The sequence below is a fragment of the Bactrocera latifrons genome, unplaced genomic scaffold (assembly GCF_001853355.1).
Source record: "Bactrocera latifrons isolate USDA-ARS-PBARC rearing strain unplaced genomic scaffold, ASM185335v1 scaffold_252, whole genome shotgun sequence".
In the NCBI taxonomy this organism is placed as follows: Eukaryota; Metazoa; Arthropoda; class Insecta; order Diptera; family Tephritidae; genus Bactrocera; species Bactrocera latifrons.
In genome coordinates this window covers 128,196-142,911 of record NW_017536097.1, presented here as the reverse complement: position 1 = coordinate 142,911, position 14,716 = coordinate 128,196, and the positions used below count along the sequence as shown (strand labels likewise).

Here is a 14,716-nt window from a genome sequence, read left to right as displayed (position 1 = left end):
GAGATTAGGATTAGGTCTTCGGCGTTACATAATATTTCATATTTACTGAAGATAACGCTGTATATCCATAGACAATGTGCAAAATAAAAAGTATATTTTTAACTAACTTAAAAAGATATGCAAATGTAGTTATTTAACTGAAGTGTTTTTTTTTCTTCGTTTGATTTTGTAAAGCTAAAATCACAACAAAAGGTGTTGAGAGGCGAAAGTCTGTGCCCTGCCGATGGCTTCTTCTAATTGTTCTTCGAATAAAGTGGACACTTTTCTGCCTTTCATATTACATACTTCTGCGGAATCTTGACCCTTTGGTGCTGAAACCTGCGATTTAAAAACCACTGCGAATTCTTTTAGCCATTGTTCGGCATCAAAATGATCGCTGACAAATTTCTGTAAATATCAATAAAACATACATATGTATAAAAAATAGAGAGATATTGAATTGGCTTTAATACCTTGGGCACACAACAACGTGCTTTAACGATGCTATCACACATGCTAGCTACAAGTATCGGCCGATCGGTACAAAGTTTTGTAGCTCTTTGCAAGGGCACCTCCTCGACCAGTGCTGAGCTTGTGATGTAATGCACAATGAAGGGATGGCTTTGAATAGGTTTTTCTTGTAATAACGTTCTCATTTCGACCTCGACAAACTCTCTGMAATTGTTTATCATAATGGAAAAAGAGAAATGCTATATAATGATTAAAAAATAAAAGCTTACTTTAAAGTTGTCCGTGTTGTTTCTTTAAGCTTTTTGAGCATATCATTAATGCGTGCTATGGTGTCAATTTTAAACACGTATGGTAACGCAACTTCCATATGTATCAAATTGTGGCGTATCTTTTGCAGTTCAATCTCAGTGGCATTTGTAATTTKATCAGTCTTAAACTCTTTATCCAGCATGTCTACGCGGTGTTGTAAGAGGGCAGCTATTCTTAAAGCCTATAAAACATGGCTGATTTTGTACCGTTAAATTAAACAAATATTGAATACTTATCATCTAAGCCTTGACATACATTTTCTGCGGCTTCGCCTGCAACTGCTGTGAAAGAAAATCGTGCGCGATTTGTTTGTCTAAGGTTCGTGATGCAAAAGTATTCTATTTCTTGTGTATTTGTCACATGTGTTCCGCAACACAACTCTTTAGAAATCAATTGAGGGTTCTCACATTCTATGCTTATCAACCGTAGTCCAGACTCAGGATATACTTCCCCAGGTACCATTGTAATATCGTCTTGTTGCAATACGTCACTGGCGTTTATAATCTTCACATCCACTGGCACTTTTGAATTTATAGTACCTCTATTTATATAAAATCGAGCACGCTTATTTTAAAAATTTTAATTTGGAATTCAATTTCATACTTACACAATCATATCTTCCAGCTGTGTGATATCCTCCTTCTTTATGCGTTTTCCAATTAGACCTACCTCAAGCTTAAAGTTATCGGTCGTAACGACACTAGAGACTTGATAGGTGACCTTTTTGAACAGCGTACGTATGGCAGCATTTAACAAATGGATTGCTAGATAATAAATATATCCATAAATTTTACTCCTGAATTCGAATTTAAACAAAACTAAATAATCAAGAAAAAACTATGAAATTAATTTTAATCCCCCCTGTAACTACTTATGTTTCTATTTAACAATTCCAATTACTTGCGTTGGAATAAAGATAAACCCAGTTGTGATTTCTCTAAAAAATTTTAAAATCAAAATCATTTACTAAAWTATTTTCGTACATGCAATTTTTTAAGATTCATGTATTAATGTTTACTGATAAGGAATATTTCGAGCTTCAAATATCTAATGGTTGTATGATTACTAAATCTAAATATATATGTGCATTTGTATTTTTGGCTACATACCTGTGTGATGACATGTTGTTAGTTGACGGTGATTAGGATCAACTACGAGCTTTATATGAGCACCTGTTTTCAATACAAAATCCTTTTCAACATTCGACAAGTCACACACATGTATGATACAATCATTCATAGCTATAACTTCTTTGATAGGCAACTCAAGTATTTCGCCATTTGTTTCAGATGTTAGCAGCATTGAGCCAATATCACTTTGCTGTCCCCCAGACTCATGATACAAGTTTGTGTTATCTGTTGCCACATATAACAATTCTGTTTGCGAGTTATTCAATGACACTGAGTTTGATTCTTTGCCCTCAAATACCATACCAGTAACTCTGGCCGAAACACAAGGAATATTATACCGTTTTTTATCTATGTCATAACTATAATTATATTTCGTTCTATTGTCTGTATAATTGAGTTTCTGCGTGAGCAGTAGGAGCGCTTCGTTTGTCTGATGTTGATTTTTTAGCTTGTTTTCATTGCTACCATAGTTTAAGRAAGTTTTTGATCTTAGCTTAGCATTTGCTATTTCCTTCAAGTAACCATTCAAATCACATTTCATATTCTCTAATTCCGCAAGTTTCTTGAAATTTTCCTCAGTTAAACCATAAGTATCCGTAAGTTTGAACAGAAATTTGCCGGGTATAATATTGTTGTTAAATCTTTCCTTGTGAATTTGAAATTCTCGATAAGCTGACACAAAACCGGGACATTCCATTAAATCAACTTCTTCCAGGTTGGGATATTCCATAAGGACTTCAGCAAATGCCCTTGAAGAGCTTGCCCGTAATGCCTTGAATACTTCACGTTCATGAGCTATTAACTCGATTATGRAACTTTGTTTATTATATAAATCCGGATAAGCCATACCTATTGTATCTATTACTATAGGTATAAGTTGAGATACCAACATCTCATTTTTAAATATATTTTCGCTGATGGTAAATGCTTTGCGTAAAACCCGTCGTAGTTTTTGGCTAAAATATTGAATAGGAAATTGAGATATTACATTTATTTTTTGTGTAGAGTAAGTACTTTTGATCCGGTAACATGCCATCTCCTAAACAAACCGTTATCATACGAGAATGGTCTGCTAGAATTCTATATCCGGTGTCCAGTGTTGCGTCTTCTAGGGTGGTTGGAAATTTACTACTATAAAGGGGTGCGTGTGTTATCTAATAAAAACCAAGTCTTTTAAATATACATATGTATATTATTAGCATAATCATAAACCACAACATACTTTTTCAATGGCGTTGAAAATTGGMACGAAAAGATCTGTATCGTAGTTGGACGATTTATTTTGTAAAATGGCAGTTAGTCTTTCGAATCCCATGCCTGTATCTACATGTTGTGCGGGTAATTTTGTTACAGATCCATTTTCGTTCCTAAAACGAAATTTTGATTATATAGCATTTTTGAAAAATTTAAAATAATATTAATTTACCTATTGTATTGGATAAAAACCAAATTCCACAATTCGGTTAAATCTGGTCTGTCAGTGTTAACGAGCTTCGCGCGTTCATGGCCTCTTGTTGGACAATGATCGATATGTATTTCTGTGCAGGGACCACATGGACCAGTCGGACCCATTTCCCAAAAATTTTCTTTACAACCAAATGGTAATATTCTTTCAACGGGAAAACTGTTAAAAAATTAAAATGTAACAAAATATGATACCAACTTAATTTAAAATTTTGAAGTACCCTAAACCACGCCATATTTCATAACACTCCAAATCCGCAGGCAAACCAAGTACCTTATCACCTGCAAAATATGTTACATATAATCTACTTGGATCAATGTTATAGGGACCACGTAAAAGTTCATAGGCTAGTTCGCAGGCTTCACGCTATTTCAATAAAATTGTTAATTAGAGGAGGAAAACACTTTATATTTTAYTATATGTACCTTAAAATAATCTCCAAAGGACCAATTTCCTAACATTTCAAAAAAAGTATGGTGATAGCTGTCCTGACCCACAATAGAGAGATCATTGTGTTTGCCGCCAACTCGAATACATTTTTGCGAATTGGTTACTCGAGGATAAGGCGGTTGAGCTTTACCCAGGAAAACAGACTTGAACTATATATATACGTACATTTAACAGAACTGATATGTTCCATATCATAACATTACACCTACTTGATTCATACCAGCGTTAACAAATGCAACGGTCGGGTCACAGAATGGCACTACCGGGCTGGACCGCACAAATTTGTGATCATGATTTACTTTGAAATAGTCAATAAATGTCTTGCGGATTTCCTGCGAGGATAACACTCGTTGTAACTTTTTGGCAGAGGAATACATTGCGCTAACAAAGCGCTAATAACTACAATAATTGTATTGTTTGAACAATTCTGTTAGGTATATGCAATTATTGTCCTAAAAGCCGCACGAATTGATAGTACAATACACAGAATTAAAAAAATATATGTAATATATATATTTGTCAAAATCATAACATTTGCGTTGCCAACATTAAAAGTATGAAATATATSAATCGGATTCTAATCGATTATAATGTATATCGATATCACTTTTTTAAAAAATTCTATTTACCAAGTTCCGRCCACAGAATGCTTTTGACACTGTGCGCCGATAACGGTAAGATTAGAATTCTTAAGAYTTAAGCCTTGATAGCCACCACCCACATATTGATACTAATTGCATATCGAAAACATCACATTTTCACAAGAGAAAATATCAGTGACAATGAAGGAACTTCAATGAGCCGTTTTCTTTCAAAGTATAATATGTGACGTTATGTTAGAACTAAATAAGAAAAAGAACAAATATATACAATACGTGTGAAATTTCTCAACTAACATAATCTAATAATAATTAAATAAAACTCCTAAATCCATACCAACATAACTTCCTTGTAGTTAAATGATATTTTTAGATATTGTGAAATATTTACATTGCTTAAAGATTTACAAATAATATAGTATATAAATGTACATATATGTATATATCATTAAATCATCATCATTAAAAAATAATTATTCGACTATGAAATTAAAAAAAACGGAATGCTTATTAATTAGTAGGATAAAATTCTTATGAAAGTATTAGTCTACACGACAATAAACGTGACGTTATTATGATYTAAATACTGATTTAGTTTTGAATAAATACAGATACTACTTATATAGAGAACCAATGGGCCATGGTTAACCTGACAAAAAATATTACAACACATTTCTAATTACTATATTCAAGAATTAGTTGAATTCATTCGGAACATGAATTCAGTTTGCTTACGCAATTAAGATAATAGAATTACTTGATCGATAAATATGATAGATTTGTTCCAAATAATGTGTAGCCAAAGAGAATCTARAAGCTAAATATCGACCTAATACGTAAATTTACTTGCATTTTAATAGTCYGTCCMTGGAATATATTAAAATCATAAATAYCGTTCTTGTTTGTGTATAATGGGTGTATAATGGAATTTTGAATGCATGTAAGTTGTCGTTTCTAGTAAAAATTCATATAAAAATCTAATATTTGCTAGAAACTTTATTAAACCATAGTTTCTATTTCGAGATACACGCAAGTAAATTTGTTCTTTTCGGAAAATATTTGAAAATCAGTTGATGCAAGTGATGGATATATACAAGACTTACAACGAGTTATGACTAATTTAATGAATCTTCTCATGCCAATTCTTTAGATTATATTAGATTACATTAATTTGTAACATACTATAGTAATTACTATTTATAAAATACATAATATTAAATTTCACTATTATCATATAATTATATCTGAAGCGAAATGTTTGGCTAAAACTTCCTTATATGCTATTTCAAAAAATTTATCATTTCTATTATCTTGTTGCGATTGTTGTGCATATAGGCTTTTGAATGCCATAACATATTTATCAGTTTCTGATCATCTTTTTCATCCATGGCAATGTCTTCATAGAGTTGTGGATTGAATCTATAATGGTAAGAAGTAATAAATATTTGATTTATAAAAATGTACTGGAGTCGGCTATACCTGTAATATGGGACACCGATAGTGCTGCACCAGGCGCGTGCACGATCAACAACACGTCCATCAGAAGCAGTCGCTTGATCCACAAGTAAGTTACCTACACATTTTATTGTAATGATAATTTAGCAAATTATATGCGCTCAAGAACATGCATGTACTAGCAGTCACTTACCAATTGTTGAGAATCCGTAAGCTAATTTGGCGGTATCCCATATGCTTTCAGGGCGAAACAAATCAATATCCTTAAGCGCAGTTACTGGTATCAAACCGGTGCCTAAGGAAACAACTATTGAAACCTATAAAAGATAAAATTATAAAAAAAGATAWTAACAAATACAAAAAGTAATTAAAATAGGCGTTTACCGGGACAGCCTCTTTTTCACGGCCCACACTGCGTAATGCCATATTGTACTCATGTATTTCGGTCATAGCGTCCAACGTCGGGTTATTTGCGATTAAGCCGCCATCAAGGAAATGCCCAAAAGCACTGTAGACAATCAAGTGAATATATAACTAAATTTACTTACATAAGCATTTCAGTTTAAAAATCGTGAATTTTATTCAGATATGTACGTTGAAACAATATGCCCCAATTTAAAATATGATGAAAATTTGAAATGCAAAAATTGCTAAAGAAAGTTATTATTAAAAATATAAGAGGGATTGCGACTCACGAACTTAATGTACATATGTTGGTTAGAATATTCGTAGACAGCGTTTAAAAAATAGAACAATAATTATGATTCTAGGCTTTTAATGAATACTAGATGTAATAAAAAATATCTAATAAATAATAAATACGTTACACTCTTTAAGGCTAATTTTGTAAAAGATTGCGTAAACATSTACTAACCGAAAATATGATGGTGCTGCTCCTGTGGCCCGAGCTGCGCGCCAAACTAGTTGTTCTTCTGGGGGCGGTGGAGGCACACGACGATTATCTGTCAAATATACATTATATACATAAGTAAGGAWCAGCTTATCTAAATAAGTGTTGATTACTTACTAATAGGTGTAACAATTCCTAGAATATCGCTGGCGCTATGATAATTTCTAAAAAGATGCAGGTCCACTGGTTTACGATCAGCCATTACACCTGTTATCATAATTTTTGGGTGTTTGATATCCGTCATTACAGTGAACTCGCCCAAATTGTCCTTTAATATTTTTTCGAACAATTCACTCGGATAGGGACGTGAACCAACGAAACATTGTTCTTTTAACCTCAAGTATACACCCAAGCATTGGCGCATTGTTTTACCRCAACCGAGAGCAAGTGATAAAATGCCGCCAGTGCTAGTGCCTGCAATCCAATCAAACATATGTACAATTGGGGTTTGAGAAAGTTTTTCGATTTCTAATAGCATTTGCACGAGCACCAGACCACGTATGCCACCACCATCTAGGCATAATAACCGACCGCGACCATATGGCTTTTCACCTCTATTGCTAGAGCCACTAGAAGATCCCGGAGTTGTTGGAGTATTGGCACTAGTAGCATCACCACTACCATCCCCTTCCAGACTATTAGCGGGCGATACTTATTGGTATAGAAAATAAAATTCCGTTTAAATTTATTGAAATTGATAGTTATGAATGTTCTTCTACCTTTTTTACTGTCGGTATTGACTTTCGTGGTAAACATCCCCAACAGGGCATCCATAATACTTTGTCCTTTTTGCTCTTTCTCGGTATCAACGATAACAGTAGGTCTGTCAATTAGAAATGTGTAAGTATATTTCTGAGAATCAAGTTCTATACATGTAGTTTAAAACCTACTCCGGTGTAACGACGCCACCGTTAAACGATGTACCCAAAAAGCCATCCATTGCTTGACGACTAGTTGATGCTAGCATATTCTCAATATGCTCGCGTTGCTCAACCGGCTCGGGAGACTCTGGTGGTATCCCATTGTAAGATCCTTTCGCGTTGCAGCCTGCGGGACACTTCGTGCTTGACTCTGGGCACCTATTAAATTATACATTGTTGAAATATATAATATTAACTATAAAGTCTAATTCTACGTAGAATTTTTTTGGATTTCTTACCTCTTGGCACCAACGGAATGCAAAATATAAAGAATTTCACTGTCTTTGCCGCCATTTGAATCAGTACCGACCATATGTCTAGGTGTTTTCCCATCTTTATTTTTCATATTTATATCGCAACCAAAGACAACAAGACATTGAACAATAGGTACCAATTTCTTTTCGATGGCTATATGTAACGCTGTGTTCCCATCCTTATCAAAAACATCAATATCAGCATCATGAGCCAGTAGCGTAACAACACATTCAAATCTGTTTCGAGCAATCTGAACATCAAGGTAAATCAGTTATTCCATCGGCAAAGAGTACTTAAATTCAACGTTACCATCAAATGAAGAGCTGTGCGCCCATCGAAGTTAGTGGCATTGACATCGCATCCCTGCATGATAAGAGCATGTAATGTTTCACGCGATGAAGACCAATGCAGTGGAGTACCACCGTACTTCATATCCTGTGTGTATAACTTATTCGCATTCGTTTTAAGAAATTCAGCAACTGAAGTCGGTGTACTGGATTTGTATATTTTACTCATATTTTTGGCGTTTAAGTTAACATCTGCCCCAGCTAATAGTAAAGCCTTCACGCACTCTGGTTTGTCCGATAAACATGCCAAATGTAACGGCGGATAACCATCGGAATTGATGTGATTGAGATTTTCCGTGCTTTTTGAGGTTAACAACTTAAAAGATTAAAAAAAATATATATATATTATTACTTTTGAAAAGGACGTGTACTAAAATAAGACTCAAAGTTGAGAACCCCCAAAATATCTTTCATCATTGCTAAAAATTATTTAAGTTAAGTACAAGTTTAGTTTTGATTTTACTTACATTTATAATTTCTTTTGTTGTGCTAGCGGCGTAATGGAAAATAGAATTACTGTTGTTATCCAAATGTTCCATTTTGCAAAGGGGCATCAATGTCTTGACCATTTCAATATTCCCGGTTTTGATGGCAAGCTAAATAATTTTTGTAATAGTAAATAAACAAATGGAGAAGGGCTAAGTGCAGGTGTAACCGAAGGTTAGGAAATACTTTCAATTGATGGCAACGCTAAATATTATATTACAAAATATTGGGWAAGTTATTGAAGATGAAAGATGACTTTTTATACTCTGCTGCAACTATTATTTATTTATTTAAAAAAAAACTATGTTTTTGTTAATATTACCTGAAATGGTGACATCAGGTGTACATGGTCAGAGTAATCAATGAATTCCAGGACTTTGGGATTGCTTACGTAATCCACAAGATTGAAATAGGCGACTAAGTGAGCTAGTGACCAGGACGGATTTTCTGCTAAGGCGTCACATACTTTTTGTATACCGTTAACATTGAAAAACTGTATATTTTAAGCAATTATTAATTATATAAATAAAATTAAAGCAAAAGTTGATTCAAACATTTAAGTGTTTTAATATGAYATTACCTCTTTGACGATAGAAACAAATACGGGTAGTCGATGTACAAAAGCATTGAATCGGTCTTCTGCTTCTTGCTGAACAGGCGAACGAAATAAGCTAAAGCAAGTGTTGACGGGGTCATTAACATGRCGTTGGAGAACAATTTCGTAGCATGCCTTTTTGTCTGTTGAATTGAATGGTGGTGAATAAAGCACCATGCCTTCATCTCGCCCTATTACTAATAAACTTCCTAGGGATTCGCCTTTAATTTCTAGCACCTTATTCGGCGGAGTGTCGCCTCCTAATAATCTTTGAAGAACTAAATATTTAAATTAAATAAAAAATAAATTATGTGAAAAAAGCAATACAAGAAAGTATTAATTGTCGAAAAAAATGTACATAGTATGAATTGGACAAACCATTTTCGAGTAATAAGAGCATATTGTTAAACTAAGGTATTTTCTGAGATTTTCTTTCTGAAACTGATTTTATCATGGTATGCTATTTTAATATTAAGATGTTTTTTTAAGTTTTAAGTACCAGAAAAAGCGGCTTAATCAATTAAAAAATCTTTTTTATATTATAATATACATATATTTCGGCATATACGCAGTTAAGAGAGTCGTGGTGTTGCCTCTATCGTCCTTTCCTAAAATAAAGTTATTTTTCCGCAGTAAGTCATGTATTTAGAGATTAGTGTTTAAATTTTAAGTGCAAAAGATCAAACGCTGATAAGTCAGTATATTTCAAACAGTTTAACTCAAGCTGTATGTACATATAATGCTAATAATTATATGTATATGTATTTATACACATTTTTAAGTGTTCATATTCGAAAAGTATTGACAAATTTGTAGAAGTATTTCTCACAAAGCTTAAGAGTTTTTTTTTTATTAATTCCGATAGAATACACCATAATTTATTACTTCCACCCATTAGCTGGTTCTACGTTACCAGAATTTACCTTCATCTTTCTGTTATTAGGGCATTTACGAGATCTAAACCTGTTTGAATTGGAAAATTGTAAGCTAATTAAACATTGCTTATGATTGTGTTATAATTGGAAAACCAATTTTATAGTTCGAATTGATGTAAAGATTAGGMTGAGGTTCAGAAAGTGGGGACTCCCCACATTTTCACATTTTTATCGTGTGTGTCACACTGTAATTGTAGAATTGATTTCATTTTCCGGTTTATTTTATGTAATTCTCCTATGAACAAAGAAATCAATAGAATGTACTATAGTTACATACATATACGCGGTTATATATTGCACCAACAATTCGAAAATTTTGTTTGTGTTTAAATGACAATTATGCACTATAGAATAATAAAACATAAGTATATAACACTACTTCTAACCATTAAACATAATGTAGCTTTCTGTTAACTGCAAATTCTTTTAAGATACTTTCGTTATAATCAGTTTACGATGATCACTTCTTCACGTGGTTTTTATTAATTTTATGATATATAAAAAACTAATTTCTTCGAACCGCTGTTTACCAAAGTTGCACGACTTTAATTGTTTAAAAAATTCTGTATCAGGAATCAGCTGCTTGAGGCAGTGTGGCTGTACTTTAATTCTTTCTAATAATAGTAATAGTTGCCAATGAGGTAGAAAATAATTTTGCCTAGTTGTATTAACCTCATTAACATATTTTTCTTTAATTTGGTTAAGATATGAAAGTCAATAAAAATTAAATAGGTACGTAAATTTCGATTGATTATTAATCATTGATTTTTCTTGTCGGCGAAGAGACTTCGTAATTCAGGCCCATTCAAAATTGTCTAAACAATATTGTGGTTGAAATTGGCAGCACTTTATTATATTATTATTTGCTATAAAATTTCCTATCTGGTATTCGACTTTTCAGCTGTCATATGGAAACAAATAGCAAAAATTCTTCCGTAATCGAAAAGTTTATAGGTAGGCAAAATGATTTTTTTTTGTTTTGTGACATTCTTAAGTATATGTAAAAATTGTTTGTAATAATTTCTTCTGGAGTGAGAGATTACACATAATTAAAAAAAGTGAATCAAAGTAATGCAATAAGACCTACTTTTTTGGGTGGAGCGGATTTTAGAACAATTTTATATATATGTAAATATATAAATATATAAATATATAAATATATATACTCTAATCTTAATTTCGGTGAAAAATCAAACATGGAAAAACATGTGAAATGTTTCAACAATAAGATTTAGGAAGTACTTTATAAGTTCGGCAGAAGTTAAAACCAATGGGTTGACACTATAAATACAGTGATTTAGTTTATAAAAAAAGGGCAGATTAAGGGTGTTGATTAATGGAATTAATTCCTGCCGGAAATTTTTAGTATTTTAAAACTATACGTATTTTTTTTATTCTTATTTTGTTTTGAAATGTTTATGCATTTTGACTATACTACATAGATAAAATACACACATTTAGAATTGTTTAATTATTTTGGTTTATTTATAGACGCTGTGTAATCGGACAGTTTTGAATTAGTATACCAAAAGCTTCAAATCAAAACTAAAGAGTCAAACGCATAAAATGCAGGACTCGCCTGACGCCAAGAAACCTTGCAAGGGCATACTAAAAAATTCCAGCAGCTTTGACAAGCCTGGTGCCGCGAGGTGAGTGGAAATGTCAATGTCAAATAGAATCCAATTAATAAGTGATGTTTTGTTTTTCCGAATAATCGTTTTTTTATTTCTATTGTTCTTTAACTACAGCTATCGGAAAAGTGCGAAATTTGATGAATTAAATGTTCTGCAAACCTACCACCCACATGACAAAGATTATGGTCATATGAAAATTGACGAACCAAAAACGCCATACAATTATGTTATTCCAGATTTGGCACATACCGATGCGTTAGACGCAAATTTACTTGCGGAGAAGTAATATAACTGCAGAATTGTTAAATTCCAAAACTATATAATATGTATTATTGAAAATTTACAGGTTGCGTATTGCTGCAAGTACTCAATCACCTGCATTCGGTTCTGAAGACATTTCTGATGAAGAAAACATCGATGAAACACCGGAAGAAAAAGGTACGCTCGTGATGTAGCTATATATTGAGAACAGTGAATAAAATCAAATAATTTGCCATACCGAAGTCTACCATTTTCAAATAAAATAAAATAATTTTTTTAGTTCGTCGACTTGAGTTTGAACGTCGCAGAAAGGCGCATTATAACGAATTTGAAGCGGTTAGGCTGGCGCGTAAATTGATTGAAGAAGAGCTGGGCGATGAAGATGATGAGAATGATATTTCATCTATTGGGGAGGATGTTAAATCTCTATCTTCCGCTGAAAAATCCAATAACGAGGAGATTGAAATTCAAAGTGAACACACAGAWCAAGAAGTTGCACCAGAAAGTGCAGTAGAGGAGGAAACAGCCACTACTGAACAAGACTCCGAACTTGATTCTTCCGATAGCAATCGGGCTTCAGCAACCAATATGGATGTTGATGCACAATTGCAACCCTCCCATCCCTGTTACGGAAGGGATTAGTATATATACAAATGTATCATAATTCAAAAACCACATATTACTCTTTGCTGCATTAAAGAACGTAAAACTTAATTTAAACAAAATTTTGAATCAACGATAAAAGCAACACGTGATCGTTCGAAAGATTAAATTTATTCTTGACAATTACAAAATTAATGAAAGAAATAAAAAAAAAATTATATAAACACTGCTATCTTTGCTTACATTGATGCGATGCAATAAAACTGTGTCAAATTAAAAATATGTGTGCTGAAGACAGTTTGATTTAAAAAAAAAATAAAGCTTTGAAATAAACTGTATTACTTATTGAAATAAAACTTCTAAGGGCGCGATGACGAATTATTTCAAGCGTTTAATGTTTTTGTCTATAATAAAAAYCTCTATTAAAGAAGATTTGAAGATGTTTGAGGGAAAATAATGAAATATGTTTAATTATTCTGGTACAACAAAATAAAAATCGAATATCTTTAATTTTTAATTTTTAAAGAATACACAAATTACTATTTTATCAAATTAAACGGCGAAACTATTATTACGTTCGGAGGCTTACMAATAAAAAATATTGAAAAAAGATTAAATGAAATGGGAGTTACATGAAAATCACTTACATTGAACATTGYCATTGTTATACAACAGTGAAAATTAGTTATTGTGACTTTTTTGTTCAGAAAATAATATAATTATCATATAAATAAAGTAAATCATATAAACAAATAATTTTAACATGCATACGTAGATTAATGTATTTTGAATGGCAATATTGTATAGTAGAAACAAAAATGATGTCCTGATAAACAATCTTTAATTTACGCAAAATATTTCCTGAAAAATTGAAAAATTTAAAATAATTTTCTTTATTAGAAATACTAATTAGCCATATAACTATTTCTTGCATTTAATTATGTATATTATGATAAAGCTCTAATAAATGCACTATTAATGGGCAGCTATTTATTATTGTAATATAATCTTAACTTCGGGGCCAATCGTATACAATACGTTTTTTCTCCAGTGTAAATTTATTTGAACTGATGGTCAATTATGTTGCGCTGAATTAATTATTTGCAAATGTTTATATAAACAACATGTAGTTGTTTGCTTTGTCTAATTGTGCGTAAGTCAGAAGTGACGAATATAACTTCTACAATTAAAGACCACTCATGAATTACTTATGTGCAATGATTATTACTTATTTGAATTGTATAGTCTTATTCTTAAGTCAAACATAATCTGCTTCGCCCACATGGAATTGTGCTTATAAATTACAGCCTGTGATAAAAATAATTAAATATTAATGAGTGATCTTCATTTGGCGGATGTATTACGAATGTATGTTTGTATACTAAGAGGATGAATTTTGCAATGTTATTTCTCTTTTCTACTTTGCAAGAAGTTAAACACTTCTTTGTTTATACTATTTTGAAATGTGATGAATCTCCACCACTTCACTTGGGCCCTCGAATAGCTTGATGATTTTTACTACTAAATACGGGAGCGATAATGTGGTTTAACAGAACATGTAGACTGGTTTCCCCTATTTTTGGCTCTAATAATATGTGTTATGCAGTAATATGTTAATAATGTGTCACAATATATGACCGATAAATGCGTAAAAATGAGATTTAGAGTTATATATATTTACATATAATAAATCTTTGTTACTAATTGAACATGCAACAAAAAAATTTTTTTTTTAAGTGGACGTGGCCTCACTCTTCTAAAAGATTAATACCCATCTTAATTTGTGAAAAAATATTTTTTTTTATCTTTCTTGCTAACATACCCCGAGAAATAGATTCTTAGATACTTCTACAATAATCTTTCAAAGTACGAGTTCTTTTTTTATTTAATTTGAAAATTTTTTTTAAACTTT

The 14,716-nt window shown here is 32.1% G+C and overlaps 3 protein-coding genes across 4 annotated transcripts; 1 reads left to right on the top strand and 2 right to left on the bottom strand.

Annotated features, from left to right (window-relative positions):
* Positions 1–129: 129 nt before the first annotated feature.
* Positions 130–4,313, bottom strand: LOC108969432 (alanine--tRNA ligase, mitochondrial). The gene is made up of 12 exons (XM_018934136.1): positions 4,014–4,313; positions 3,780–3,953; positions 3,575–3,720; positions 3,316–3,513; positions 3,112–3,256; positions 2,904–3,043; positions 1,869–2,845; positions 1,367–1,523; positions 1,015–1,300; positions 720–940; positions 453–654; positions 130–387 (listed from the first exon to the last, which is right to left on the bottom strand). Exons 1-12 carry the CDS (start codon positions 4,179–4,181, stop codon positions 181–183), a joined length of 3,021 nt encoding a protein of 1,006 aa, XP_018789681.1. The 5' UTR covers positions 4,182–4,313; the 3' UTR covers positions 130–180.
* A 1,031-nt stretch (positions 4,314–5,344) lies between these two features.
* On the bottom strand, positions 5,345–10,875 carry LOC108969430 (85/88 kDa calcium-independent phospholipase A2). Its single transcript, XM_018934132.1, has 14 exons — positions 10,693–10,875; positions 9,357–9,649; positions 9,099–9,269; positions 8,758–8,886; positions 8,253–8,606; positions 7,928–8,193; positions 7,659–7,847; positions 7,488–7,591; positions 6,886–7,419; positions 6,733–6,820; positions 6,243–6,366; positions 6,052–6,175; positions 5,883–5,976; positions 5,345–5,822 (listed from the first exon to the last, which is right to left on the bottom strand). Exons 1-14 carry the CDS (start codon positions 10,700–10,702, stop codon positions 5,684–5,686), a joined length of 2,619 nt encoding a protein of 872 aa, XP_018789677.1. The 5' UTR covers positions 10,703–10,875; the 3' UTR covers positions 5,345–5,683.
* A 314-nt stretch (positions 10,876–11,189) lies between these two features.
* LOC108969426 (protein phosphatase inhibitor 2) lies at positions 11,190–14,132 on the top strand. 2 transcript variants are annotated; one of them, XM_018934129.1, is made up of 5 exons: positions 11,190–11,260; positions 11,798–11,955; positions 12,055–12,222; positions 12,287–12,378; positions 12,482–14,132. In XM_018934129.1, exons 2-5 carry the CDS (start codon positions 11,873–11,875, stop codon positions 12,841–12,843), a joined length of 705 nt encoding a protein of 234 aa, XP_018789674.1. In that variant the 5' UTR covers positions 11,190–11,260; positions 11,798–11,872; the 3' UTR covers positions 12,844–14,132. The 2 variants fall into 2 exon arrangements, with proteins under 2 accessions (XP_018789674.1, XP_018789673.1); XM_018934128.1 differs by lacking the exon at positions 11,190–11,260 and adding an exon at positions 11,294–11,434.
* Positions 14,133–14,716: the final 584 nt, after the last annotated feature.